At 56.4% G+C, this 24,467-nt stretch overlaps 8 protein-coding genes across 8 annotated transcripts; 6 read left to right on the plus strand and 2 right to left on the minus strand.

Moving 5' to 3' along the window:
• The first annotated feature begins 186 nt into the window (after positions 1-186).
• On the plus strand, positions 187-4,237 carry WHR41_08264 (uncharacterized protein). The gene is made up of 4 exons (XM_069376868.1): positions 187-431; positions 499-577; positions 694-3,498; positions 3,566-4,237. Exons 1-4 carry the CDS (start codon positions 342-344, stop codon positions 3,736-3,738), a joined length of 3,147 nt encoding a protein of 1,048 aa, XP_069226229.1. The 5' UTR covers positions 187-341; the 3' UTR covers positions 3,739-4,237.
• A 1,960-nt stretch (positions 4,238-6,197) lies between these two features.
• On the plus strand, positions 6,198-8,443 carry WHR41_08265 (uncharacterized protein). Its single transcript, XM_069376869.1, has 4 exons — positions 6,198-6,621; positions 6,678-7,592; positions 7,649-8,014; positions 8,071-8,443. The coding sequence occupies exons 1-4, from the start codon at positions 6,458-6,460 to the stop codon at positions 8,231-8,233; spliced, it is 1,608 nt and encodes a 535-aa protein (XP_069226230.1). The 5' UTR covers positions 6,198-6,457; the 3' UTR covers positions 8,234-8,443.
• A 2,249-nt stretch (positions 8,444-10,692) lies between these two features.
• Positions 10,693-13,824, plus strand: WHR41_08266 (uncharacterized protein). The gene is made up of 3 exons (XM_069376870.1): positions 10,693-11,899; positions 11,953-12,502; positions 12,557-13,824. The coding sequence occupies exons 2-3, from the start codon at positions 12,000-12,002 to the stop codon at positions 13,443-13,445; spliced, it is 1,392 nt and encodes a 463-aa protein (XP_069226227.1). The 5' UTR covers positions 10,693-11,899; positions 11,953-11,999; the 3' UTR covers positions 13,446-13,824.
• Positions 13,825-15,272: 1,448 nt separating this feature from the next.
• WHR41_08267 (uncharacterized protein) lies at positions 15,273-17,189 on the minus strand (the record flags this gene model as incomplete). Its single annotated transcript, XM_069376871.1, has 1 exon — positions 15,273-17,189. The coding sequence occupies one exon, from the start codon at positions 17,187-17,189 to the stop codon at positions 15,273-15,275; it is 1,917 nt and encodes a 638-aa protein (XP_069226228.1).
• Positions 17,190-17,628: 439 nt separating this feature from the next.
• Positions 17,629-18,680, plus strand: WHR41_08268 (uncharacterized protein). The gene is made up of 2 exons (XM_069376872.1): positions 17,629-17,848; positions 17,905-18,680. The coding sequence occupies exons 1-2, from the start codon at positions 17,647-17,649 to the stop codon at positions 18,597-18,599; spliced, it is 897 nt and encodes a 298-aa protein (XP_069226221.1). The 5' UTR covers positions 17,629-17,646; the 3' UTR covers positions 18,600-18,680.
• Positions 18,681-18,984: 304 nt separating this feature from the next.
• Positions 18,985-19,474, plus strand: WHR41_08269 (uncharacterized protein; the record flags this gene model as incomplete). The annotated part of the gene is made up of 2 exons (XM_069376873.1): positions 18,985-19,194; positions 19,250-19,474. 2 exons carry the CDS (start codon positions 18,985-18,987, stop codon positions 19,472-19,474), a joined length of 435 nt encoding a protein of 144 aa, XP_069226222.1.
• A 720-nt stretch (positions 19,475-20,194) lies between these two features.
• Positions 20,195-22,511, plus strand: WHR41_08270 (uncharacterized protein). Its single transcript, XM_069376874.1, has 7 exons — positions 20,195-20,464; positions 20,570-21,115; positions 21,193-21,390; positions 21,444-21,682; positions 21,752-21,950; positions 22,017-22,178; positions 22,234-22,511. The coding sequence occupies exons 2-7, from the start codon at positions 21,055-21,057 to the stop codon at positions 22,338-22,340; spliced, it is 966 nt and encodes a 321-aa protein (XP_069226195.1). The 5' UTR covers positions 20,195-20,464; positions 20,570-21,054; the 3' UTR covers positions 22,341-22,511.
• A 195-nt stretch (positions 22,512-22,706) lies between these two features.
• Positions 22,707-23,967, minus strand: WHR41_08271 (uncharacterized protein; the record flags this gene model as incomplete). The annotated part of the gene is made up of 2 exons (XM_069376875.1): positions 22,707-23,621; positions 23,677-23,967. 2 exons carry the CDS (start codon positions 23,965-23,967, stop codon positions 23,055-23,057), a joined length of 858 nt encoding a protein of 285 aa, XP_069226194.1. The 3' UTR covers positions 22,707-23,054.
• Positions 23,968-24,467: the final 500 nt, after the last annotated feature.

The raw sequence follows: 24,467 nt of genomic DNA on the forward strand, positions 1-24,467 counted from the left end.
GTCTCAGATAAGCAACAGATTGTTGTGGCACGACCCGCATCGCTTGTGAAGAGAAAGAAAGCGGGTGCCGCCGACCGCCTTTCTGAAACACAACCCACCAGCTTCCGCCAAAACCCCTCGGCGCACCTGCCGCAGCCCGCCCATCAGACTCTTGCTGAACCGTGCTGCACATTTATCGATTCACCCCGCCCACACTCACGCAAAGTCCCTGGGCTCGCAGAGGAGGGAACGGACATCACATTACATTGCTCTACCCCACATCTCACCTCTCCCGACATTTGTTAGAAATCACCCGCGCGGTCGGCGTCAGGCACCACCTGCTGCTTGGGGAGTACTACAGTATGGACGCTGCCGGCTTGCGTAGTCGCATAGAAGCGACACTCCAGACCGATGCGGACCACCGCCGTCAGGCAGAGGCCGAGTTGAAGGCCGTACGTTTCCTACCGACTCTGTGCCACAGGAGTCCTTGGGGCGCGTTTTGCTGACTTCAAGTCATAGGCAGAGGAGAATCCTGGCTTCCTGGACACTCTGCTGACGATTCTCGAAAATGAGCAAAATCCCGGCATCCGCCTTTCTGGTATGCAAAATTTCTTTGGAGGGACTGCAACGTAAGAGTCGGAAGTGTATTTTCAGGATAGGACGCGCGGAGGAAGGGAGACGGAGCACAGATCGCTGACATGTGACACCTTGCAGCTACGGTATATTTCAAGAATCGCGTGACCAAGGGTTGGTCGAAGCCGGAAGACGCGACTGGTTCGACCGCCATTTCAGACCAGGAGAAAGCCGCTGTTCGCGCACGACTAGTACCCGTCCTCGCCCATGCCGCCCCAAACACAAGAGCACAGCTTGTCGTCGCCCTTCAGAAGATCTTGCACAACGACTTTCCTAAGCAATGGCCGGACTTCGTGGACGTGACGATCAACCTCCTTAACGGCACCGACATGCCGGCTGTTTTCGCGGGACTTCAGTGCCTGCTTGCGATTTGCCGGACCTACAGATTCAAGCTCGGAGACAGCAGGGAGGATTTTGACAAGATCGTCGAGGCCACTTTCCCAAGGTTGCTGGCGATCGGAAATGGCTTGGTGGAAGAGGAGAGCATAGAGGCTGCGGAGATGCTGCGGACAGTCCTTAAGGCGTACAAGCACGCTATTTATTTCGAGCTGCCTATGCAGCTGAGGTCACACCAGGCCATGGTCGACTGGTGCACACTGTTCCTGCGCATCGTCGCTAAGCAACCACCGCAGTGCTCGATGGTGGACGATCTGGACGAGAGGGAGCTCAACCACTGGTGGAAGTGCAAGAAGTGGTCGTACGTCAACCTCAACAGGCTCTTCGTCCGCTACGGAAACCCGGCCAGCTTGCAGAAGGGCAACGGCGACGACTACGCCGAGGTTGCCAAGACTTTCATCACCACCTTTGCTCCGGAGATCTTGAAGGGGTATCTGTCGCAGATCGAGAAGTGGGTGCAGAAGCAGACGTGGCTGAGCAAGCCTTGCTTGTCTCACACGCTCGCTTTCATGGACGAGTGCGTGAAGCCTAAGACTATGTGGGATCATCTCAAGCCTCACATGCCGGTTCTGATCGAGCACCTCGTCTTCCCAGTGCTGTGCCAGACGGATGAGGATGTCGAACAATTCGATGATGAGCCCGCAGAGTACCTCCACCGCAAGCTCAACTTCTACGAAGAAGTCTCCGCGCCTGACGTTGCAGCTACCAACTTCCTCGTCACACTGACCAAGGCCCGAAGAAAGCAAACATTCGAAATTCTGAACTTCATTAACAACATCGTCAGCAAGTATGAAGCTGCTCCCGATGACCAGAAGAATCCTAGGGAGAAGGAGGGCGCGCTGCGTATGATCGGCACGCTGGCTAATGTCATCCTGGGTAAGAAGAGTCCGATTGCCGACCAGGTCGAATACTTCTTCGTCAGACACGTCTTCCCCGAGTTCAGGAGTCCTCACGGCTTCCTCCGTGCCCGCGCTTGCGACACTCTGGAGAAGTTCGAGTCTCTCGACTTCAAGGACCCGAACAACCTTGTCATCATCTACCGCAACATCCTCGAATCCATGGCCGATCCCGCCCTTCCTGTTCGAGTCGAGGCCGCTCTTGCTCTCCAGCCTCTGATCAGACACGACCCGATCAGGACAATGATGCAACAGAACATTCCTCAGATCATGCAGCAGCTGCTGAAGCTTGCCAACGAAGTCGACGTCGATGCTCTTGCAAACGTGATGGAGGACTTCGTTGAGGTCTTCGCAGCCGAGCTGACTCCCTTCGCCGTCGCTCTCAGCGAGCAGCTTCGCGACACCTACCTGCGCATTGTGCGTGAGCTCATTGAGCGCCAGAACTCCAAGGACGGCGAGGACGAATATGGCGACTTCCTTGACGACAAGAGCATAACAGCCCTTGGTGTGTTGCAAACGATCGGCACTCTTATCCTGACGCTTGAGAGCACACCCGACGTCCTCGCACACCTCGAAACCATCCTCATGCCTGTCATCACTATCACCCTGGAACACAAGCTTTACGACCTTTACAACGAAGTATTTGAGATCATCGACAGCTGCACATTTGCGGCCAAGACTATCTCGCCCACCATGTGGCAAGCATTCGAGATGATCCACAAGACCTTCAAATCCGGCGCCGAGCTTTACCTGGAGGACATGCTTCCCGCCCTTGAGAACTTTGTCAACTACGGCTGGAGAAGTCTCATGGAGAACCACCAATACCTCGAGGCGGTCGTCGATATGATCCGAACGATCTTTAAGGATGAGAAGGTCGGAGGCATCGATAGAATCTGCGGATGCAAGCTTGCCGAGATTCTCATGCTCAACCTCCGTGGCGGTATTGACAACTACGTCCCCGAGTTTATTGGGCTCGCGATGACGATTCTTACCAATGAAGAGCTCAAGGTCAAGTCGTACAGAATCCACCTGATGGAGATGGTCATCAACGGCATCTACTACAACCCCAGACTTTCGGTACATATCCTCGAGAGCAACGGCTGGACAAACAAGTTCTTCAGCATGTGGTTCTCCAGCATCGACAGCTTCACTCGTGTGCACGACAAGAAGCTTTCCATCGGCGCCATCACTCAGCTTCTCACACTCCGCGCGGACGAGGTTCCTCAAAGCGTGCAACAGGGCTGGCCAAGACTCCTGCAAGGTGTTACTCGCCTCTTCCAGACTCTTCCTGCCGCCCTGAAGAACCGCGAGGACGCACAGCGGGAGGAGGACTTCGGTCTTGGTGAAGACTTTGACGACGAGGACGAAGACGACGAGTGGGAGGGTGAGGACTGGGACCACGAGGAGACCGAAGAGGCTGTGGACGTTAAGGACGAGAGCACCGCCTACCTCGACTTCCTGTCGCAACAGGCCTCGAAGTTTAACGCCGTCGCCGGCGACGATGATGACGACGACGAGTTGGAAGAGGAGAGCCTGCTTGAGACACCCCTGGACCAGATGGAGCCCTACGGTCTCTTCAAGACCGCGCTTCAGAGTAAGTTTATCCTATCATCGGACCCCGAAACCCTCCACCAGCACGCGCTAACAATTCTTCCTCCCAGCTCTCTCCGAATCCCAGCCCCAACTCTACAGCCAGCTTACCGCTAGCCTCTCGCCCGAGGAGCAGCAAGTCGTCAAGTCCGCCGTCGAGGAGGCCGACAAGATCGCGCTCGCGCAGGCCCAGGCTCAGCAGGAAGGTGGGGCGCCTCCCAACCTCAATGGTTCTTCCAGCTAAATTGTTCCGCGTTCTCTTGCACAGGCGGCCCTTCGCCGCTCGCGAAACTTGACTGAGACGATACGTCCGAACATTCGATCCTTCGGACGTGTGCTGAAGATCTGAACGAGACTTTTGGAGGGCAAAGGAGGGAGCGTGGGAGTGGATTATACCCGAGGTGGACTGGAAGACGGTCGCTCGAAGAGGTCGTTGAAGTTGGAGAACCCTGCTTGGAGGGAATTGCGGTGAAAAGGAGAGAGACGGGGAAGGGAAGAGGCGATGGCGAGACTTTCGCGGCACGCGACTTTCTCATCAGGGACGTTTGAACGATGATGGTCCGACGATTGGGGTCGGGAAAAAGGATAAGGTAGCATATGATCATTTTTTTTCTCTTTGTCTCCTTTCGCCCGTTCGTTATGGCTTGTCAGACAAGGCTTGACGGTTCTATCTAGCATCAGTGAGCGTTCATCCGCATGCAAGGTCAGGGTCATTCGACGAAAATAAAAAAAAATATTCATCATTCCTCCTTCAACCATCCCAAGTCACTTCTACCCCATCTGTCACTGAAAGAAAGACAAGGCAAGACAAGACAACCCAGGCTAAACCGACTCACTCCCAAGACCCATCCCTATCTCCCAGCCCGCCCTCCAAGCAAACCATCCATCGACCGGGTGAATGCCTCGCTGCAATATCGATCGCCAAGCCCAGAGAAGGTTCAATCTCACAGCAGATACAAGACAACTTTCACTAATGACTTATACCGCTACCGCCCCATCCGCCCATCCTACAGGACGCCACAGAGCCCAGATCACCCGCCCGCCCAAGGCTGGACGATCTTAGCCGCCGCTGCAGTCCGAGGCGCCTTGCAGCTGTCTGGCGAGGGGAGGGTGTGCCTGAGGTTCGGGTCATTTTTGGGGAAAGGAGGAAGATGCCATGGAAAGATAGGCGATTTGGGTTTGGGATCTGTTTGGAGGGAGCTGGGGGTGTGGTGATACATCGTTGCCAAATGGGGAGACGGAGGGGGCAGGTTGGGGAGAGGAGCTGGAAAGGGAAGGGATGCGATGGTTTTGCTCGTGTGCCGCCTGTTTCACGGCTCGTCTACAGAATCTTCACCGGCGAGTCAGTCGATATTCTACTGTCCGATGCACTTGCCTTGCGGGTGCCGGATTCGACGATCATTAGACCAAAGTATCCGCCGATTGACCGGTCGGCGCTCCGTCTCTCAGCCGTCGACTAGGGAGCTCTGCTGTTATGGAATTTGCAATTTGCTGGATCATCTGCGCCTATATTGCGGCGCACGCAGCCGGCCGCAGCGAGAAATGCAGGGAGTCAGGCTACTGTATGTAGGTCAAATGCACTGTCGCGTGGCCTGGTGGCGCGCATGCGTGTGCCAGGGCCTGCTGCGACGGGAAGGAGAAAAGACAGGCGTGCTTTTGGAGGAGACTTTCTCGGTTGACAGGCAAGAGTTTTGCTTGTTCTTGTTGATCGCTCTCGGCAACGGACGAAATGTAGGGTTGCCAGCTGTCACGATCTTCGACTGGTTGGACAATTGTGCGGAGAAGTCTGGTCGTCCAACGCCTCTCGCCGTGGTCCAGACTGGTGACTACTCGATTCCGTTTCTGCCGACAGAAGGATTCTGTCTACCTTACACGAGGAATCCACACCTGACAGCTGGTCACGAGGTTTGAGGCTCAAGCCGCCGCAGCGATAGTTTCGGGTCGTCGTGCCGCTACAAGGTGCTGGCTAACGCATACCAGCACGACGGATACCCATATGGTCTGACCTACCTGCCGGCAAGCGCTGGCGGCGTTGCCGCCCTGCAGAGGATTTGATTGAAGAATAGCAGTCGCCAAGGCCGTCTGGACACGAGGAAACGGACAGGAAGCCGCCTAGCGAGAGGTCCTGCGGCGGGAAGACGGGAGGAGGTGTATTGGGGATGGCGATACCAAGGCGGTTAAATGAGCGTGTACTTCTCGACCAAGGCGCGAGAGGCTGTCCGGGGTCCAAGACGGGCTTGGTGCGAAACGCCAGGCGGGGTCCGGGTGTCTTGTTGCAAACGCTTGGTCGCTTGGGGAGCCTGCGCCGCCGAGGGGAGACGAGCGCTGCAGGGAGGTGCATGTGTAGAGATGTGGCACGCATGGTGTTGTGAGTAGAGTGGGCGACGACACGCTGGCGATGTTGGCGAGAATAGTGGAGTAGCGCGAGACCGTCAGGACCCAGAGTCATGAGCGGGCGATCGCATCCTCAGGCCCATTTCTCCCCATCTTCTCCCCACGGGGAGCGGCACGGCCGCAGCACTCCATCCACCGCCGTGCCACATGGTAGCCGCGGTTAATATGGGCCTGCCCGGTGCCCATGTGAGCCTTGGCAGCGCCGCAGCGCAAAGCTTGGGTATTGCTCGTTCGCTTACGGCCGCCGGAGCGAATGGCAGGCGGGCACGCAGATGAGCGTCCTCTGGCCCATCCAGTCGAGGCCATCTCGGCTCGCATTGAGCCTGATATGGCCTCCGCTGCGGCGGTGCGAAGCAGCAGATCTGGCGCTCGCGGCGCGTGAGTACACGGCTCGCGAGCCCATGCCGCCTGTATCGTGCGAACATCCTCCCCTGCTATATAGCTGCTCGACTGCCTCTTGAGAGCCTCCTGGTTTGGCTTTCCTTTCCCCAGGCTGAGCTAGCATATCTCAACCCTCGATTCGTTTCTTCGATCGGTCTGCCAACGAGACCGACCAGCCCACATTCGCTATGGCTCCTCACGTCGCCGCCCCCAAGACCGATGTCGTGGCCGAAGCGCAGGCCGCGGCGCCGGCCATCCCCAAGGTCGACTGGAAGAAGTCGCCCAACATGAGGAAGCTCTACTTCTACGCCGCCATCCTTTGCGTTGCCTCTGCGACCACGGGTTACGACGGGTGAGTGCGAATGCACCATTGGATCAGCGAGATCGAAGACTGACGATATGGAACAGCTCCATGTTGAACGCCATGCAATTCTTCCCGTCGTGGGTGTCCTACATGGACACTCCGACGGATGTCACTCTCGGCCGTCTTTCCGCCATGTACTCGATCGGTTCTATCGTCTCTCTCCCCGTTGTGCCTTTCCTGTCCGACCACTTCGGCCGTCGTGTGCCCATTATCACCGGTTGCACAATCATGGTCATTGCCGCTTCGATCCAGACTGCCGCTATCAACCTCCCGATGTTCGAGGGTGCCCGTTTCTTCATGGGTTTCGGCAACTCGCTCGCCCAGCTCTCCGCTCCTCTGCTCCTGACTGAGATTTGCCACCCGCAGCACCGTGCTCGTGTCACCGCCGTCTACAACTGTCTCTGGAACGTCGGCGCGCTCATCTGCTCGTGGATCTCCTTCGGCACCCAGTACATCGACAACGACTGGTCTTGGAGGATCCCGACCCTCATTCAGGCCCTGCCTTCCGTCGTCCAGCTCATGTTCATCTGGTGGATCCCCGAGTCCCCACGTTGGCTCATCTCCAAGGAGAGGACCGAGGACGCGCTCAACATGCTCGGCAAGTACCACGCCGACGGCAACATCGACGACCCCGTGGTGCAGTTCGAGTTTGAGGAGATCAAGGAGACCATCCGCCTCGAGTTCCTCGCCAAGAAGAGCTCCTCCTACTTCGACTTCCTCAAGACCAAGGGCAACAGGTACAGGCTGATGCTCATCATCTCTCTCGGTCTCTTCTCCCAGTGGTCTGGCAACGCTCTCTTCTCTTACTACGCCAACAAGGTCTACGAAGCTGCCGGTGTCTCTGGCTCCAAGGCTGGTCTCGGCCTCGACGGCGGCAACAAGGTCCTCTCCCTCATCGTCTCCATTTCTTGCGCTCTGCTCTGTGACCGCGTCGGTCGTCGCCCTCTCTTCCTGGCTGCGTAAGTCATCCCCCAGAACCCACTACGCAAATCAACCCAAGCTAACCCTCCCCCAGCACCGGCGGTATGCTCCTCTGCTTCATGGCCGCAACCATCGCCGGATCCCAATACAGCCGCACGGGCGAGCAAGGCACCGGTATCGCCGTCATCGTCTTCTTCTGGATGCACGGCGTCGCCTACGCCTTCGCCTGGTCCGGTCTCCTCATCGCCTACACCGTCGAGGTCCTGCCCTTCAAGCTCCGCGCCAAGGGTCTCATGATCATGAACATCGCCGTCAACGTCGCCCTCGTCATGAACAACCAGGTCAACCCCATCCCCATGGATGGCGTCTGGAAGGGCACCGAGTGGAAGCTGTACTGCGTTTACACGGCCTGGATCGCCGTCGAGCTCGTGTTTGTGTACTTCTTCTACGTCGAGACCAAGTATGTTACCCTTCGAAGGATGAGAGAGGATGCAATTGCTAACGGATTGTTCACAGGGGCCCCACGCTCGAGGAAATCGCGCGCATCTTCGACGGCGACGACGCCGAGGTCGGCACCGCGCACATCAAGGATCACCCGGAGCTGTCCAACGACTTCCACGACGAGAAGCGCTCGTCCGAGGCCGTCGTGCACCACGAGACGATCTCGCCCAAGGTCTGAGGTTCTTGCGTTGTCGCGTCGCGCGCTTTGTTGGGTCGCGTTGCTTTGGTTTGACTTGCTTTCGTTGTTGAGGAGATGAAGGAGAGGGAAGTTGGGAGGATATATCCTTAGTTGTTGGGGTAGGGGGGAGGTTGTTATCGGGTTGCAGTTGTACAGATTCGACTGTCTGTATGATGCTTTAATCACGTTCGCTGAACACTTTGACCGACATGCATGTCCTTCCAAGCTCCCATGTTTGCACGGTCGATCTGTCCAAGACCTTTACAGTCGCGAAGTCGGAGACTGTCTGCCCCTTTGCACGTATGCTCTCAGTTCCCACCCCGTCGATCAAGCTTCTATACCCGGCCGTCGCTGCCGACAGACCGACCTCGAGCCTCCGAGACGCAGGTAATGTCCACGCGCAGCAGGACGCCTTCCGTCTTGGTCACTGAATCAGGTTGGAGCTCAGGAGGGTTTCTCGAGCCCACGGCTACCAAGCGGCCAACAAGTCGCCGGTCAAAAGCTCGTGGCATCCCAGCTTGCTCAGAGCTCTCCGGCAGGAATCATTAGTTTATTACCGACTCTACAGGAGACAAGAGTTGGGTGTCCGACCCTCGGATTCCAGGAGAGCCTTGTGGTTTCATCTTCCAAGTTGCTCTAGGGAGATACTGTGATATCGGACTGCAGCCTCTAGGGAGTCCGGACACGAATGTGTACTTGGACGGTTCCTCAGCCAGCGCGCCACAGAGCTTCAGCTGATTAGCGCTGGGCAGGCAGGACTACTCTGTATTTGAATGGACTGTTCGAGACCCGGTAATCGATGTGTCTATTTCGCTAGCGGATCGTGGGTGCGCGCTCTAAATGTCGAAACGTTAATTTCCCGCGGCCATCCAAAATAGAGAGCGAAAATCGACACTGGGATCGCGTAGGTGGATTTCTCATATCATGTGCATATGATACACTGGCATGAGCATGATGGATGAGTTGGTGCTGTCACGTGACCCGCGCTTCTCCGTACACTTGATTGTGCACGACCTCAATACTCACCGTAGTCAGGCATTGGTGTGTAAGTAGAGGTGATCATACTGGGGACTTAGCTTTTACGAGAGTGCAGGATTGGTCGTGTGAGCGCAACTGCTTCGGCCATATCTGGACATCAACGCCTCGTGACGTGAGGTCGTCTTCTTTGAGTGCCTGAGGCCTTCCAGCTGTCACACTCGAGAGTCGGTCCCACGCATCGAGGAGCACCTGAGACACCTACTTCCTCACGTGCCTCCAACTCGCCACTACAGTACTGCGCGCTTTACCGTAGCCGAGCGCAATAGTCCTTCCGCTCGTACCTTTGTATATGTATACGGATGTCCGACCACGCGGGGAAAAGCGAAGACCGAAGGCGAAAGGGCCGAGGGAGTCGCGCTCGGGCACGTGCTAGTCACGGCTTTACGGGCTTGATCGATCTTTTGACGAACGAGGCGAGGTTGATTACAGAGTTATTTCTGGGCACGGAGCGGAGGGCACGAGCAGAGTTGGAGTCGGGTGTTGCAGCGCGTCTGCCTGCGAGCATGAAGGATTCTCTTCCTCATGACGACGACGACGAGCAGGATCGTGAGCACGAGGCGCGGACGTCAGATGACGATGACGGTGGAACGTTCTATGGGACTGATGATGTTGATGGCTGGCAGCTGCGCAGAATTCGCGTGGCAGGCGGCCAAGTATACCAGTGACGTTGCGAGGCTTTCTGCTGATCGGTTGAGCGAAGTGAGGGCCCCAAGGACCCCCTCTTCGTGACGATGATGCTGTGATTCGATCGCGCAGTGAGGAGCAAAGAGGCGCAAGGCCAGCCGGCGCGAGCCACTGTGCCTCTCTGTCCCGAAGGTCGCGGGGCGAACGGAAGCTGACGGGCGGGCAGGCACAGAGGCCCGCGCGCGGCCTGCGTTTCGTGACTACTGCTATCGATTTTGCGCGTTGACTCCGCGCTTCGGCTTTGACTCTGGGCTTCCTTGGCCGGGAACAGAATGCGCTTCCGGCGTTGATGGGTCAGGTGATACGGCGTGGTACTGCACGATAGGCAGAGGACAGTGCTAGCGAGCGGGCATGTGTGATGTGAGGGATTTTGCCCACAGCACTGTAGTCTACTAGTCACGGACACAGAACGAGCGTGAGACGCCGATCAGACGCAGGCTCTTTCGCGAACGCCCCCAACCCGGGCGAGAGAGTCGACGCGAGATGACACGGGCAGACGCGCGCAGAAGGGGGTCGCGTGCGGGAGGAGCTGATGAAAAAAGCAGGCATCCCGAGCATGAGCCGGGGTGGCGACAAAGGAAGGGAGCGGCGCGGGTCTCTGCCGCAAACAGGAGGCGTCCAAGGGTCGATGGCCTCCGACTGGCCCTGCTGCATCGCGCTGGGGGGAGGCACTGGGAGGGTCTCTGCCGGGCCGCTGGGGGGCTGGCCGCGGCGAGTGAGAGGCTGCGGCCGCGCGCAGAGATTTCGAAGGCCTCCAAGCCCAAGGCCCGCTGCGCGAGTGAGCGTGAGTGTGCGTGTGTGGTGTGTGTGTGCGTGTGTGTGTATGTGCGGGTGGTGACAGCGTGAGGCTGCCGCCCTTCCTCTCTCTGTCTGTCCTGTCTTGCCCTGTTCTGCTCCGGCTCCTCGCGCGCTCTCCATCTCTCCATCCTCCACCACTCTCTTCCTCCCTCCCCTTCCCTCCCCTTCCCTTCCCTTCGCTTCTGGTCGCGGACCCCGTTTGCGCTCCAGCTCCCTCCACGCGGCACGGCGAGCATTCACGCCCTTGCGCCCACCAGGCAATCTCGGCTGCTTCCGGGCGTCGCAACGAGCCAGCAGCGCGCGCTCAGACGTGTGTCAGCACGCAGCAACCGGCCCAACGCTGCCAGCCAGCCCAGCCAGCTCGCAGTCGCCTGCTGTCGCCGTCCATCGCCACCACCACCTCTTCACTGCAGGATCCAGTGGACAAGTGGTCGACACGCGCGCCGCACCCTCCGTGTCTGCACCGCCATCGGCTTGTCGCGGTCGCGCCTGCCTGCTCCCTCCGCCGCAGCATTCCGGACGCCCGCCTCTCCCGCAGCCTCCGTACTGCTGCGTGGCCCCGTAGGCAGCGACCTCGACCTCGCGCGCACATCACCTTCGCGTGCCGCCGCCGCCGTCAACGACGACTCCTACCTGTCGCATCCGCTGGCATTCCGCCATCTGCGCATCCCCACCGCCGACCGCCCTCGACGCCGCCGCACCTGCGACAGTCTCGGCTTCGCCGCTGAACGACTCCTGCGCCGACATCTCGCAACAACCTCGCCTGTGGACGACCTATTCACTTAGCCACGTCCCTGAACGAACGCGCCCCACCAACCACTCACCAACTTGACCTCACTCTCGGTTCTGTCCCTCCACGACCGACCGACCGACCGATCGCACGCGCTCGCATCTTCTCGCGCCTTGCCGCTGCGAAGTCACGTTGTCACTGAGACAAACTATTTACCTAATTTTACCTCGTCTGTCGCCAACCGCAACAAACCTTCGCTTGCGATCGCGCCCTGCAAAAAAGTTTGGCACACTGTCCTCACTGTCCTCACCCCAGCATAAGCATACATTCTGCTGCATGACTAGTCGTCACTAGACTCCGCGCCTTACAAAAACCAGGCGCCTCGTCTGCGACGGCGCAGTGAAGAGCAGGAAACGGTTCGTCGCACAAGTTCACTCTTGCGCGCAACATCCGCTGATCTCACATCCAGGCAGTGCTAACGTCACGCCGTTTTCTTCCTGACATCTCTCTGCAGCCATGCCGGCCTTCTACCCGCGCTCGCACCAGGCGAGCTCACACCCTCTGACTCCTCCGGACTCTGGTTCTGGATACGGCTACAGCAGCATGCACTACCCTCAGGACTCCTTCGTGCCGCACCAGGGCATGGGCCCTGCCCGCCACGACAGCGCTTACGACTACCAGCAGCACAACTACATGCAGCCGTCCGTCGCACCCGCGCCGCCCAGCTACCAGTACCAGTCCGGTGGGTTCCAGCCGACCACCAGCCTGCCGCCCATCTCCAGCTACTACGAGCCGATGGGCGCGCCCATCCTCCCTCCGCTTCGCATGCAAGATCACATCTCGTTCAGCGAGGATTACCAACGGAGAGTGCAGCAACAGCAGGAACAACAGAACGCTGCTCTGCGCGAGCAACAACGTCAGGCTGCCAAAGAGGAGAAGGCTACCGGAGGAGTTTCTGCCAAGCTCGACTACGAGATGGATCGCATGACGGACTTCGTCACGCACTACACGCAGAAGATGTATGACCTTCACCTCTCCCCATTCTGCTTTGCAGACATTGACATAATCCGAAGCTTCAACCAGCAAGTCACAAGCCAGCCGTCTTTCCGCAAATGGGTCCACGCCGTACTGTCTGCCACAAGACTTCCGTCGGCGACTATTCTGCTCAGTCTGCACTACCTCTCTGAGCGCTTCAGGTTGCACCCCGAGTCTATCCCGTCGGGCGAGAACCAGATCTACCGCCTTCTCGCCGTGTCTCTTATCCTCGGTAGCAAGTTCTTGGACGACAACACTTTCGTCAACAAGTCCTGGTCTGATGTCACCTCCATCCGTGTCAAGGAATTGAACGCGCTGGAGATGAAGTGGCTGTCTCTTATCAGCTACCACCTTCACGTCGAACTGGACAGTGGACTTCAGAGCTGGCTCGATGCATGGAAGACGTACAACGAGGAGCAAATCGCCAAGCAGCAAGCCGCTACTAGGCTGTCACCTCTCGACACCAACGTCCACCGTCACTCGAGCAACCGCGATCGCTACTCGCCGTACCCCACTCCGTACAGCACTAGCACAGCTCGCAGCTACGGAACGCCGACATCTTCGCGCTCGTCGCAATACGTCAGCACACCGTACAGCTCTGCCGACCCGTGGTCTTCTACCGACCGCTCCAGTTATGACGACCCCTACAAGCGCCAGCACCGTTACCCTACCCTCAACGACATCGACGAGGCAAACCGTCGGGCATCCGAGGAACGCAGCCAGGCTCACGCCATGTACCACAACTACCAGCTGCCCTCCATTTCAAACTCCTACTATCAGCCCACCGGATACAACTCCGCCTGGGATGCATACGGCTGGAACAACATGCACCGCTCTGGATGCACTTGCGCCACCTGCGCCTATCAGCACCATTACCGTCCCTACCCCATGGCCTCAAGCTACACTGCTCAGACAGTCATGGGCTAGGCAGCTTGCTGGATCGACTGATCTGCGCCCGCACACTTTTCTCCTTTGACTCGGTTCCTGCAGCGTTCTCGTCATACGGTCTTCGTGCAACACCTACATGGCACATCATCGGCGGCGATGCCGATTCGTCAAAAAAAGTTCGACTTCTGTTCCCCTGCACATATTGCCTTCGTTTCAAGGCGCTCTACACGTTTAAAATCGACTTCGTCTTATTTCTGCGACACGCACTTCCACGGCGCCTGCTCTTGCTTGCTTCGATGCATACGGATACGACTGGCTATCTGTCTCTGGGCGTCTCCATCGGTCCTCGAACACAGTTTGGGTTCGCCTCACTGCGCTTCTTCCGGACCGACCGCACCTTGCGCGCGCAACCAAAAAAAAAGTTTTCTCTCTATCTCTCTCGACTCCTGGCTTTTCCGTCTCCTCCAATACCATTCCTGCATTTTTGGTTCTCTCACCTGCACAGCGTTACATTGGGTCGGATAAGGGAAAATCTTCCTGTGCTGCGGGATCATTTCCCTAGTCCTCTATCCCAAAAAGTCACGCTCTGGTTCTTTTCCTTTTCTTTTGATATCACATCCGGATGGTGGGGAGGGGAGACCTCGAACCTTTTTTGGCTTGTTTAGCATGGCGTTACTTGATGAGGGTAAAACAAACTCTGGGCCTGTTTTTCTGTTGCTTGCTTGCTTTTTGCTTGCTTTGTGCTATTTTCTCTGCTTCTAGATCGGTGGGGGGTCAATCAAAAACTACTTCTTTTCGGGGGAAACTGATTCTGGCTCGACTTGGCCTTGATACATTGGAATTGCAATACCTTTTTTTTTTCCTTTTGGCAGGGGAGTTCTTCGGAAGGAATTTCCGGAGAACGAGCACACATGTTGGGTTTTTGCTGCTGCTGATGCTGTGGTTGCTTTTGCTTTATCCTATTCTAGTTTCTCTACCAATCAATCGTTTCGAGACTTTCCGCTAGGAGGGGAAATTTCCTCTGGCGCTCTGCTTGATTCTTTCCCTTTTGCTTCGTTCGTTCGCATGTGACATGTGACTTTTGCGTTGGTCCGCAGTGCTCGCTTGCTTGCTTGCTTCTTGCTTTTCATCACTCGAACTTGTCTCTGCAGACGGAGAGGAGAATCCACGCTTTTGACTTTTTTTCGCTCCTTGATTTCACCCTGGACTTCATCCTGCCTTTTCCTTCTTTGAGCAGAATGCTTCGGTGATTTTGTACTTTTTCGGCCTTGCGCTGGGAGTTCTGCAGGGGCCTTTGGGTGCGCGTCGGTGCTTTTTGGGCTTTGGGCTTTGGGTTTTGGTGAGAGATGGGGTTCCAAAAAAGGGTCGGGTCGGATCGGTGGTGTGGTAGGTAGCGTAGCAGGATTCCATTTCGCGAGCTCATGGCGGCTCGCGGGCTTCGTTCGTTGATCGAGATCTTTTGTTGGAGTCAGTTTGCAGGGCGTTTGGTCCTGGTTGTGTGAGTGAGCCACGTTGGGTTTTTGATGCTACGGCGATCGCTCTGCCAGGATTCGTTGGATTAGCCAGGGAAGGTAACGAGACTGGGCTGTTGCTCATTGATTGTAGGCGGAATTAGATTGATCTAGCTGTGACGAGGGCTCTCCATTTGCGGATGGATGGTTCGAGCGCTGATGCATTTATGTTTATATCCGAATATGTACAAACAAAACTGGGCCGGGGCCCATCCTCTCCGACACCGATGCACTGAAAATGCGCATGATCATGCCGTTCCTCTCCAGACCTCGGTGCCGACTCGCCCATGTGGTAACAGATCAAAGAACGCCACGCTAAGAAATCCCCACCTCACATACCCTTTCTCCAACCTCATCAATCACCTCCCTCCCCCACCATCTCGTAAAACAACAGATACACCTCCTTCTGCATCCCCAGCACGTCAGCCGTCTTGCTCTCCTTGACCTTGTCGTCGCTGATCCGCCACCACCGGTCCTGCGGCTTGCGCTTGCGCCCCGCCACCGTCGCCCCGATGTTCTCCGCCGCTTTGCTGATCACGCTCTGCTTGCGGCCGGGCGGGGGGTCGGGGAGGCCTGGAGTCGGGATCGCGTCAAAGGGCGGCTGTTGCTGCTGCTGCTGCTGTCGGGAGCGAGAGCGCAGCGAGCTCGAGCTGCTGGACGGCGTGTCGAGGCGGAGGGGCGAGGGGGCCGCGACGGGTTCGCGGGAGGGTCTTGCGTTCAGGCGCGGGCTGGGCGCGGCGGAGAGGTGCGGACTCGGGAGAGGGCTGGCTTGCAGGCTGAAGATGCCCTCGCGGCCCATGTTGTTGGGCGTCGAGTAAGGGGCATTGAGCCACTGGCGGCGGAAGGTCTCGTAGTGGCCCGAATTGTGCCCGCCTTTGTGCGTGACGACGGAGAGCAGGCGGTAGGTTTTGCGGTCCAGCAGGCCGCCCAGCGGCAGGCGTTCGGGGAAGGAGACTTTGGCGGTGTTTTTGGAGGAGCTCGACGTGTGGTCCCAGACGGAGCGGGAGAGGTGGATCGCGAGCACACGCGGGAAGGAGGCGATGCGCATGTGCCGGGCGATGCGGCGCTTGGGCGCGCTGGAGGTGTCGGGGAGTTGGACGTCGGGAGGGGGCTTTTCGGGGTCGGTGTGCAGGGCTTGTTCGATTTTCGACCGGTCGGATTCGAGTTTGCTGCGCTCTTCGGGGGTGAGGCTGGTTTTCGTGAGTTGGCGGTTGGTGTGGTCGAGTGCGTGGTCGAGTCGACATCGGTCGCAGCGGTAGTCGTCGATGTGCTCTACTTTGAGCATGCCATCGAAGCAGGCATTGAGGGTTGTTGAAGATGTGTGGTTGGGCACGTTCAGGGTCATTGTCACGAAGGAGCTCGCAGCCGGTTTGGGTTTGAAGTGGCAATGCGAGCACTCGATTTGCGATTCGATCTTGCCTTCGAAAGGGAACGTGTAGGCTTCCGACTCATCGTCGGTCTCGTCTTCGTCGCCATTGGTTTCCGCGTTCGATTTGGTCTGCTCGAGATTGCCATTCGATCGTTCAGACGCTGGTTCCAGTAATTGCTCTGCAGCCAACTTGGCATCCAAATCCTGTGAAGCCGCTGGCTTTGGCTTGATCGTTTCTTCCGACCTTTCTAATTCGCCTGTTGGTTTCGCAGCATCCAGACTGAGCTGGCTGCCATTCGCTGCAGCTACCGCGTGCTTTCGACGAGTGCGGCCGCGAACCTTGCGACCAGCGTGATATTCGTCGTCCAATCGTTCTGTGACAATCTGCAAGAATTCCTGAGCATCCTGTTGGTATCTGCTGACCCTTGTCTTGAACGCCTCCTCCACAACTCTAATAAAGCCCTGGGCGGAAATGGTCTTTTTGTAAATCGGCCTCTCGTTCAGCGCATCCAGCACCTCCTTCAGCCCCGCTGTGATCACACCCTTCTGCAACCCGAGCAGCTTCCAATCCGGTATAGGCTTGCCGTCCTTGTTCTTCTGCTCCTCCACAGCCGCTTCGATGTCTTGGTAAAGCGCCGGGCCGTCCAATTTCCTGCGGTGCAATTCGCGGATCAAGTACATGCGCAATTCAGGAAGACCGGCCAGCGCTTGAAGCACCGAGTTAATGAAGCAGTCGTTCGCAGGATTGCTCAAGCCTACGATCCCCTTCTTCCGTGTGCTCCGAGACGGGTTCGCAGCCTCATCGTCGAGGAAGTAAGTCGGGCCGAAAACGTAGACGAGGGCGGCGGCTGTGAGCGATGCGCCTGCTGCGTAGGCAGCGATCGTGAGCGGTTTCTCCTGCATCCTCGTGGTGACTGGCCGAGATACGCTCGCAAGAAGTCGAGGTTCAGTTGAAGTGATCGATCCAGCGGTCCTGCGGTGTGCTTCGGATCCTTGAGGCTATTGGTTGCTCGGCTTAACAATGTCCGCACATTTTCTTGCCGTGCTCGTGAGGTGTGGTGTTTGCGGGGACGACTGGTCCATGTCTGCGCTTTAGGAATTCATGAGAGGGAAATAGAGGACAAAAAGAAAGAGGCCCAAAAGGATCGTGGGCCAGCGATGTGTTGCAGAGGCGGCAGTTCGTTGCCTGCGTGGAGCGAATGCGCCGAGCTAACGGGAGGCATTGCGTGAAGACCGAGGCACCGCAAGCCGCAAGTGGAAACGGATCGCCGGCAAACTTTCCCGCCAACGCGGGAGGAAGTCGCTTCGACATTGGACGTGCTGGGTGATATTTGTAGAGTTCCATTGTTCACACACAACCATGGCGGCGCCCTTACGACCGACGTTACTACCGCAGTGCTCTGCCTGCGTGCGTAGCTATGCTTTCGGCGGACTGAGGGAGGCAGGCATTGGCGCCGCGGGCCTAAGCCAGCAGGTTAGGGGAAAGAAGAAGCTGGCCAAGAACACTTCATCTGCAGTGCCTGTGAGATTGCTGAAGGATGTCCCGACCTTTGGCAAGAAAGGTATGCTGGGTGTCTACATTTTGCGCAAGAAAAATGACTAAGGTGTCACGACTTAGGCTCGATCGTCCCTATTTCCATGGGTCGCATGCGCAACGAATGGTTCCCTAGTCGCACCGCCGAGTACGTGACGCAGCCTGAGCTGCGCCAACTCCGCCTCACCAATACCAACATGGAGCGCGATGTGGAGTTCGGCGTCGTCGATGTCGCAGCGCAGGTTCAGGCCGCGAGCAAAGCGAGCCAACAGAGGCAGTTTGAGGAGGAGCAAACACTCCAGGCGAGCTTGACCGCTCGCGCGGCTCTCGAAAAGGAAAGGGTGGAGCCCGCGCGCGGCATGGAGCTCATCAACATCTTTGTGCCGAAAACAATGGACTTTTTCAGACAGCCCATCCCCGAGGAGCCGACAGAGCCTGACGCGAACGAGGAACCGGTCGGTAAGGGTGCAGTGGCTGAGCTGTTTGCCGCGAGACAGAAGAGGGATGAAAAGCAGGCGAAGAGCATGGCAACACAGGGCATCTATGGCAGCGTGAGCACGGCCGACGTCGCAGCTGCTGTACGTGCCGCGATGGAGAATAACGACGAGTCCGCGAGAGTTTTGATCGCAGAGACGGATATCAAGTTTGTGGACACTGATCAAGAGGTGGAGACGCTCGGTAGGGTAAAGCATGTGGGCAGCTTCCCGGTCGAGATCATGATCAAGGGCGCGGAGGCCGGTCTGAGGAGGACAGTGCGAGTGCTTCCTCAGGAGGCATGAGCGTGTAACATATGTAAGCATACCTTCAAAATGTACATTATCAAGAAGCAAAATGGACACTACAAGTCTCTGAATACGCAATCATGATTGCCGCACAACCTTGCTGCTTGTCAGAGGCAGGCAGATGGGATTCGTGTTAACTCCGACATCAGATTTGGGCGCAAATACGACAGCGGGCTAGTAATGAATCCCATGCTCACCCAAAATGTAACAGAGGAGCCCGGGGTTAAGGCATCCCTAGAAATATGACGAAGCATTCTCGCATTCGCCTTGAATCATGACCTATCTCATGGACGTTATAAAGGGCTGCCTCTGCTTGCCATTTTATCTAATGGCCCGGCTTAAGCAATTCAGTTTGCCATCCTGACATCGAAATCCCATTAGTATGTCTTCCCTCCTCGCCACCAAGATGCGGGAAACCACCGACGCCTTTGTGAAAGGCTGGGAAGCATGGAAGGTTGAGCCAATAATGGCAGTCCGAGCGCCAGGATGCATCATGGCTCAACGGCCAGCATCGATGGGAGTACCCGTCAGGAACAACGAGGAGTTCGCCTCGTGGTTTGCGAATGTTGAAGGCATGTTGTCGAACTGCAAGGTCAGTCACCGCGTGTGAGTACATGAGCTGTATCATAAGCTTACCCTGGGTATAGATGACCGTACTTGACTATTTCGCATCTACTGAAGAGCGCAGAGCGTTCCTCCATTGTACTATGGTCGCGGATCGCAACCCCGGCACGTACGAGAACGAATATGTGTTTGCTCTTTCTTTCGACGAGACCGGAGAGAAGATTACGAGGATTTTCGAGATGATTGATAGTCAGCGAGTCCGCGAGGCGTGGAGCGATGTCCCTCAAGTCGAGATGAAGAGAGACTAGGAAGACAACCGCTATCCCTAGGATTTTAGGTATTCAACCCGAATTATTTCAACATGCTTCGCATGAATCAGCAGCATTTGTGTCCAATCACTCGCGGATTGTTCACATGCTACACTTCTCCTGCAGGACCTACAATCAGCTTGCACAAGAGATACCAATACATGATGCAGTGGATCCAGACGACCTACTGTTGGGACACTGCTACTAACAACGCCGTTGAATGTACTGACCACGCGTACGAATAGCTCGAGGGTTACGTCACCTTCCTATCTGCTTGCATGGTGCATCAATATCTGCAAGGCCGCGTTCTGAGGGTTCACAAGGACAAGTGCACCTCGGTCCATTTGAAACGGTTTTCGCTTTCCCAAGAATCAATGCTACACAGTCGCTGCCAAATCACAAGAAGACTCGATACACCGCTAAGCAGCCTCCCATATCGCATCCTCTCATATTGCTGAACAGCCTCACTAGCCTGGCCAAGCGCGGCTGAAGATCTCCCAAGACACCACAGCCTCGCGCTAATCCGCCGCCTCTTCGACAAAGAAGTCCAATGCGGTTACAGATGGTATCCAGAACTGCAAGTGTTGCCTGATATGTTCTTTGGTATAGCCTAGGGCTGTGTTGCGCTTCTCAGCCGTTTTCGGCCGAGACGCCACGTTCATGCTGACCTGCATGTACAGATACGCACATCCAGTCAGGCGGGCTCTCGGGTTTCCCATACACATCAGGCATCGGATATCTCGGATGTGATACCACACGGAAGCCGGTTGTTTGTCATAGGCTTTGGTTCAAAGTTGCAATGGAAATAAGCATCGCGCGCTAGAACGACCGTTGTGGCTTGGATCGCCGTTCAGCCGGGCAGTATTTGAGCAAGTAACCTCGATCTGCAATGATACGTGCTGCTCGGCTCGCAAAAGCGTCACGCATGTGTGTGTGTGAGCCGCTCATCCTATAGAAAGCCTGTCACAAGTGCTTACGGATTGAGACCAGGTAATGCTCACGCCTGAGGCTGCAGAGACGCAGGACACGCCTGCGGAGTCGATCACGAGTCGATTGTCTTTGTAAGGGTCTGAGTCGACGACTGATCAGGCACAGGGTCTCGTATATCGAACCGCTGGTAAGCCTCTCTTTGCTTCCTCCTGGAGCGTTGGGAGGAACGCACGCGTGGGAGGGCGGCTCATGCCCACTACGCGTACGCCCTTGGAAGAGCAATCACGGTCACTGGCAGCCTGACAAGAGCATGAAGTCGTGCGAAGAATCACAGCAAGGCTGCAGTCAAGGACTGTATGTCAGCAGCTAAGGGTGCATCTGCATTTGCTCGATTATGCTTTCCAGCCTTGGAACGCCTGATCGTCTATTGTACCAATCCGGTCTCAACGGTCTCGTAAAGTTAATCCCACGTATTCCTCCGGAGGATTTGTGGCGATTCTAGGGGATATTGATCAGCCTTGCGGCGTTCACACCAGGCGAGCCGCGGTTTATAAAGGCCTGTCGATCTCCTCGAGGCTCGAGAAGACGTCAAGTCAAACTGCCAATGCTTTTAATAGACACTCGACAACCTTTGATACAGAACTGTTAAGATGAAGACCAGCAGCATTTTAGGAGCTTTTGCCACTTGCTGCGCAGCCACCAACGCATTGGGTACGTGTGTCGGAGAGAATCGATCGGCGCTGTAATGAGCTCTCTCCTGTTGGTCCTACAATCCTGACCATTCGCAGATTTGTCCGATCTGAGCTTAGGTACATCTTCTCTTGTCACCAGACTGAGGAGGGCAGCGCTTGCGGACAACACAACAGCTCCTAGCGGAGGGTCGTGTCCGCAAGTCTGGTATGACATTGCTCGGGATTTGAAGACGGAGTTTTTTGGATGCAACAGACAAGCATCTGATGCGATCCGGTTTGCATTCCATGATGCTGGTACGTACTTTCTGTCTCGTAGACGGGATAAATCCGACCCTGACAAGACCCAGCTGGATACTCGTCGAAGAACCAGCCCTACGCTCCAGCCAGCGGTGGTGCAGATGGGTCTCTCCTTCTTGCGGATTCGGAGATCGCGAGGAGCATAAACGACCCTCTGCAAGGCTTCCGATCGTTTCTACTAGGAAAGTACAACCAGTACAAGAGCAGGGGTGTCGGTGCTGCAGACTTCGTCCAAGCGGCTGGTACGATTGGTACAGTCAGCTGTCCCGGTGGACCAAGTGTCAAGACCGTAAGTTGCCTTTAGCCTCTATGGAGTCCAAAACTTCGAGCAAACGGGCTCTGACTAATACATACGAAGGTCATCGGTCGATCAGATACTTCGAACGCAGCTCCAGAGGGCACTCTGCCCCAGGCATTCGGGCCTGGCTCTTCGTACGACACATTAATCCAGCTGTGGGCAGACAAAGGCATCAGCCCGAGAGAACTTGCCGCGCTTATGGGCGCTCACTCAGTATCGCGAGCGTTCGCGCAACGAGCAAATGGTATTTTACCTGGAAGTGAGTAGACCCTAACCGTAGCTGATTCATCATTTGGAGAAGAACAATCTGACATAAAGACTTTAGGTCCGCAAGACACCACACCCCGCCAGTGGGACGTGAAGTATTACTCGGACACGCAAGCGCAAAATGCGCCTCGTGGCGTCTCTCGATTCCAGTCCGATGTCAATCTGGCCAACCCGGCCACCGAAGCAGGGCAAGCATTCACTGAGTTCGCCGCTGATAAAGGTCTGTTAACCTGCTGTAATTCTTGAACGATTCAGAACTGACAGTTTCACCACAGCGGCCTGGGCCACAGCGTTTCAGGGAGCGATGTACAAGCTCAGTATACTCGGCTTGTCCGACGAGGCGAAGCAGAACCTCACGGATTGCACTGGTATCCTGGGATGAGGTGTCGACCATGATTGTGATTCAGTAGGTCAGATTCGGATTGTATCTCCAATTTTCGCAACTTCCTTTTGTCGACCGCCTAGAAGCACGGCTTGGCGAAGTAATGAATTCATTTTCCAAAGTCTCTACAAGGGGTACAGCGTTGAATCTTGTCTGTCGGCAGCTTTGGGGTTGATGAGAGATCGTGATCACAAAAGACTCGAATCACGATTATTGATAATCCGGGGGTTGTGAAGGAAAACAGCACAGTCTCGTGATCAGATCTGCCAGGTGTGGCGCCTGCGTGGCTACCCGGCCGCAGTGCAGCAGTATCGACATCTATTCCGGGAGGCGTGAGCTGGCTGATAGTGGTAGACAAGGCTGGGATAGCTTTTGCAACCAAATTCATTGAGTACACACAAAGTTTTCAGCAAAAATTGCGAACACTCCATTGAAGCCTCATATGTGCATGTGGCTCGAATGACACCTCCGATTTACGCTCAAGCTTTCCCATGCACTGTAATCCACGCACGCAAAAATATATTGAGGCCTCAAATCGACAGCGGGTCAGTCAGCGGCGGCAAGATCAGCGAGGACGGGGACTACCGCAGCACGGCGTTAGATATATATTCTAACACCTGGGATCGAATGGGGCGAGTGAGTCCGATATAGTGGTCATGGAATTGGTTAGTGATACCTAGATTGTTCCTCATTGCGTTTCGTTTTCAATCGACTTTACTTGCCGTACTCGTCCGTCAGCAGGCCGACCATTTCAGCTCGCGGGAGAGCAATGTTCGTAATGGTCGCGCCAGTGCCAGACGCAGAGCCCGGGTCGTTAACGAGCTCGACTTTGCGCGTGCTGCCGCGCGTGATCTCGAGCACAGTGCCGCCGGGGTACTCTGTCTTGGTGATCGTCGCGACCATGGCGTCCACAACCTCCTTCATAGGGATCCACTCGCCTTCGCCCATCCAGCCTTCGCGCGAGGCCCAAAAAGGCGTCAGGACGCTGCCCGGCGCGATGGCGACGATGCGCACGCCCTTCGCGGGTTCCATTGGTGCCATGGATTTCACGAAGTTGTTGATGCCGGCTTTGGAGGCGGCGTAGAGCGGTATGGCGTAGCCTGGTTGCTGGGCAGCGGCACTTGAGATCATCACCACTGCGCCGCGGGTGTTACGGCGGGTGAATGTATCCAGGGCCAGCTGCGTGCAGCGGATGGGGTGGTGCAGGTTGATCTCGAAGACTTTATAGGAAGACCTACTGGCATCGGTGCTGGATTTGAAGGCCCAAAAGTTGGCGGATGGCTTTACAGTGAATTTAGTATTGGAGGAACTGGTTGAGAAAAACGACACCACCTACAGGCTCAGAGAGGCCAGCGCCAGGGCAGACTATGTCCAGGGCTCTGAATGTCTCGAGAGTGAATTGGAAGGCTGCGTCCAGTTGAGCCCAATCGGTGACATCGGTCTTCTGAAAGATGGCTCTAGGCGAGTCGGTATACTTGTCTAGAGCTTGAGCTTCCTGGCTAAGGGCAATGTCCGCCACAACCACGTTGCATCCCGCTTCCAGGAGACGGAGCGAAAAGGCGAGGGAGATGCCACTGCCGCCACCAGTGACTAGGGCAGTCTTGCCTTTGAGTTCGGGGAGAACCATTGCTGTCAAGTTATTTGCGAAATGATAGAACCGTGAAGTATGGAAAATGGAAACTTGCGAAACCGGAAGGTAATGCAAACCTTTGTATAGCAGATAAGGGGTACACAGTATATTCCACGGACTCAGGGATGCGTATACATCGGAAGGATCAAGGCTTTACCTAGCTGGGGCAGAGCCAGTGACACGAGCGTTTGAAGGTGCGAGTGGAGCGCGCCGTTGATGAGGTGAAGAAACGGAGGAACGGATTCGGAGCAGGCTCGCAAACGGGTAAGCGCGTGAGATCCATCGGCGGTGGACTAGCCTGGAAGGTGTAGCATGCGGAGGAGAGCCGCAAGCAGACGCCCCAGATGTGAAGTGAATGGAAGTCCTGTTAAGGTGCATCACGTGGCGCGTCTAATCGAGCGCACCACACGCCGCGTCGCCGTTGCAACGTGCAGCATTCTCGCCTTCCCGCGCCACTCGTCGATCTCGTCATGTGACCGTGCGCCCCCCGCCGAATG

Source organism: Cladosporium halotolerans, assembly GCF_011745625.1.
Source record: "Cladosporium halotolerans strain TM138-S3 chromosome Unknown Sca39, whole genome shotgun sequence".
Taxonomy (NCBI): domain Eukaryota; kingdom Fungi; phylum Ascomycota; class Dothideomycetes; order Cladosporiales; family Cladosporiaceae; genus Cladosporium; species Cladosporium halotolerans.

Bases quoted from the DNA above. Each gene is read 5' to 3' on its own strand.
- WHR41_08264 (XM_069376868.1), top strand. From the start codon at position 342: ATGGACGCTGCCGGCTTGCGTAGTCGCATAGAAGCGACACTCCAGACC. The intron at 432-498 runs GTACGTTTCCTA...TTCAAGTCATAG, and splicing joins CAGAGGCCGAGTTGAAGGCC to GCAGAGGAGAATCCTGGCTT. The intron at 3,499-3,565 runs GTAAGTTTATCC...TCTTCCTCCCAG, and splicing joins CTTCAAGACCGCGCTTCAGA to CTCTCTCCGAATCCCAGCCC.
- WHR41_08265 (XM_069376869.1), top strand. From the start codon at position 6,458: ATGGCTCCTCACGTCGCCGCCCCCAAGACCGATGTCGTGGCCGAAGCG. The intron at 6,622-6,677 runs GTGAGTGCGAAT...GATATGGAACAG, and splicing joins GCGACCACGGGTTACGACGG to CTCCATGTTGAACGCCATGC. The intron at 7,593-7,648 runs GTAAGTCATCCC...ACCCTCCCCCAG, and splicing joins CGCCCTCTCTTCCTGGCTGC to CACCGGCGGTATGCTCCTCT.
- WHR41_08266 (XM_069376870.1), top strand. From the start codon at position 12,000: ATGCCGGCCTTCTACCCGCGCTCGCACCAGGCGAGCTCACACCCTCTG. The intron at 12,503-12,556 runs GTATGACCTTCA...CATAATCCGAAG, and splicing joins ACGCACTACACGCAGAAGAT to CTTCAACCAGCAAGTCACAA.
- WHR41_08268 (XM_069376872.1), top strand. From the start codon at position 17,647: ATGGCGGCGCCCTTACGACCGACGTTACTACCGCAGTGCTCTGCCTGC. The intron at 17,849-17,904 runs GTATGCTGGGTG...GTCACGACTTAG, and splicing joins CCCGACCTTTGGCAAGAAAG to GCTCGATCGTCCCTATTTCC.
- WHR41_08270 (XM_069376874.1), top strand. From the start codon at position 21,055: ATGAAGACCAGCAGCATTTTAGGAGCTTTTGCCACTTGCTGCGCAGCC. The intron at 21,116-21,192 runs GTACGTGTGTCG...GACCATTCGCAG, and splicing joins CGCAGCCACCAACGCATTGG to ATTTGTCCGATCTGAGCTTA. The intron at 21,391-21,443 runs GTACGTACTTTC...GACAAGACCCAG, and splicing joins GTTTGCATTCCATGATGCTG to CTGGATACTCGTCGAAGAAC.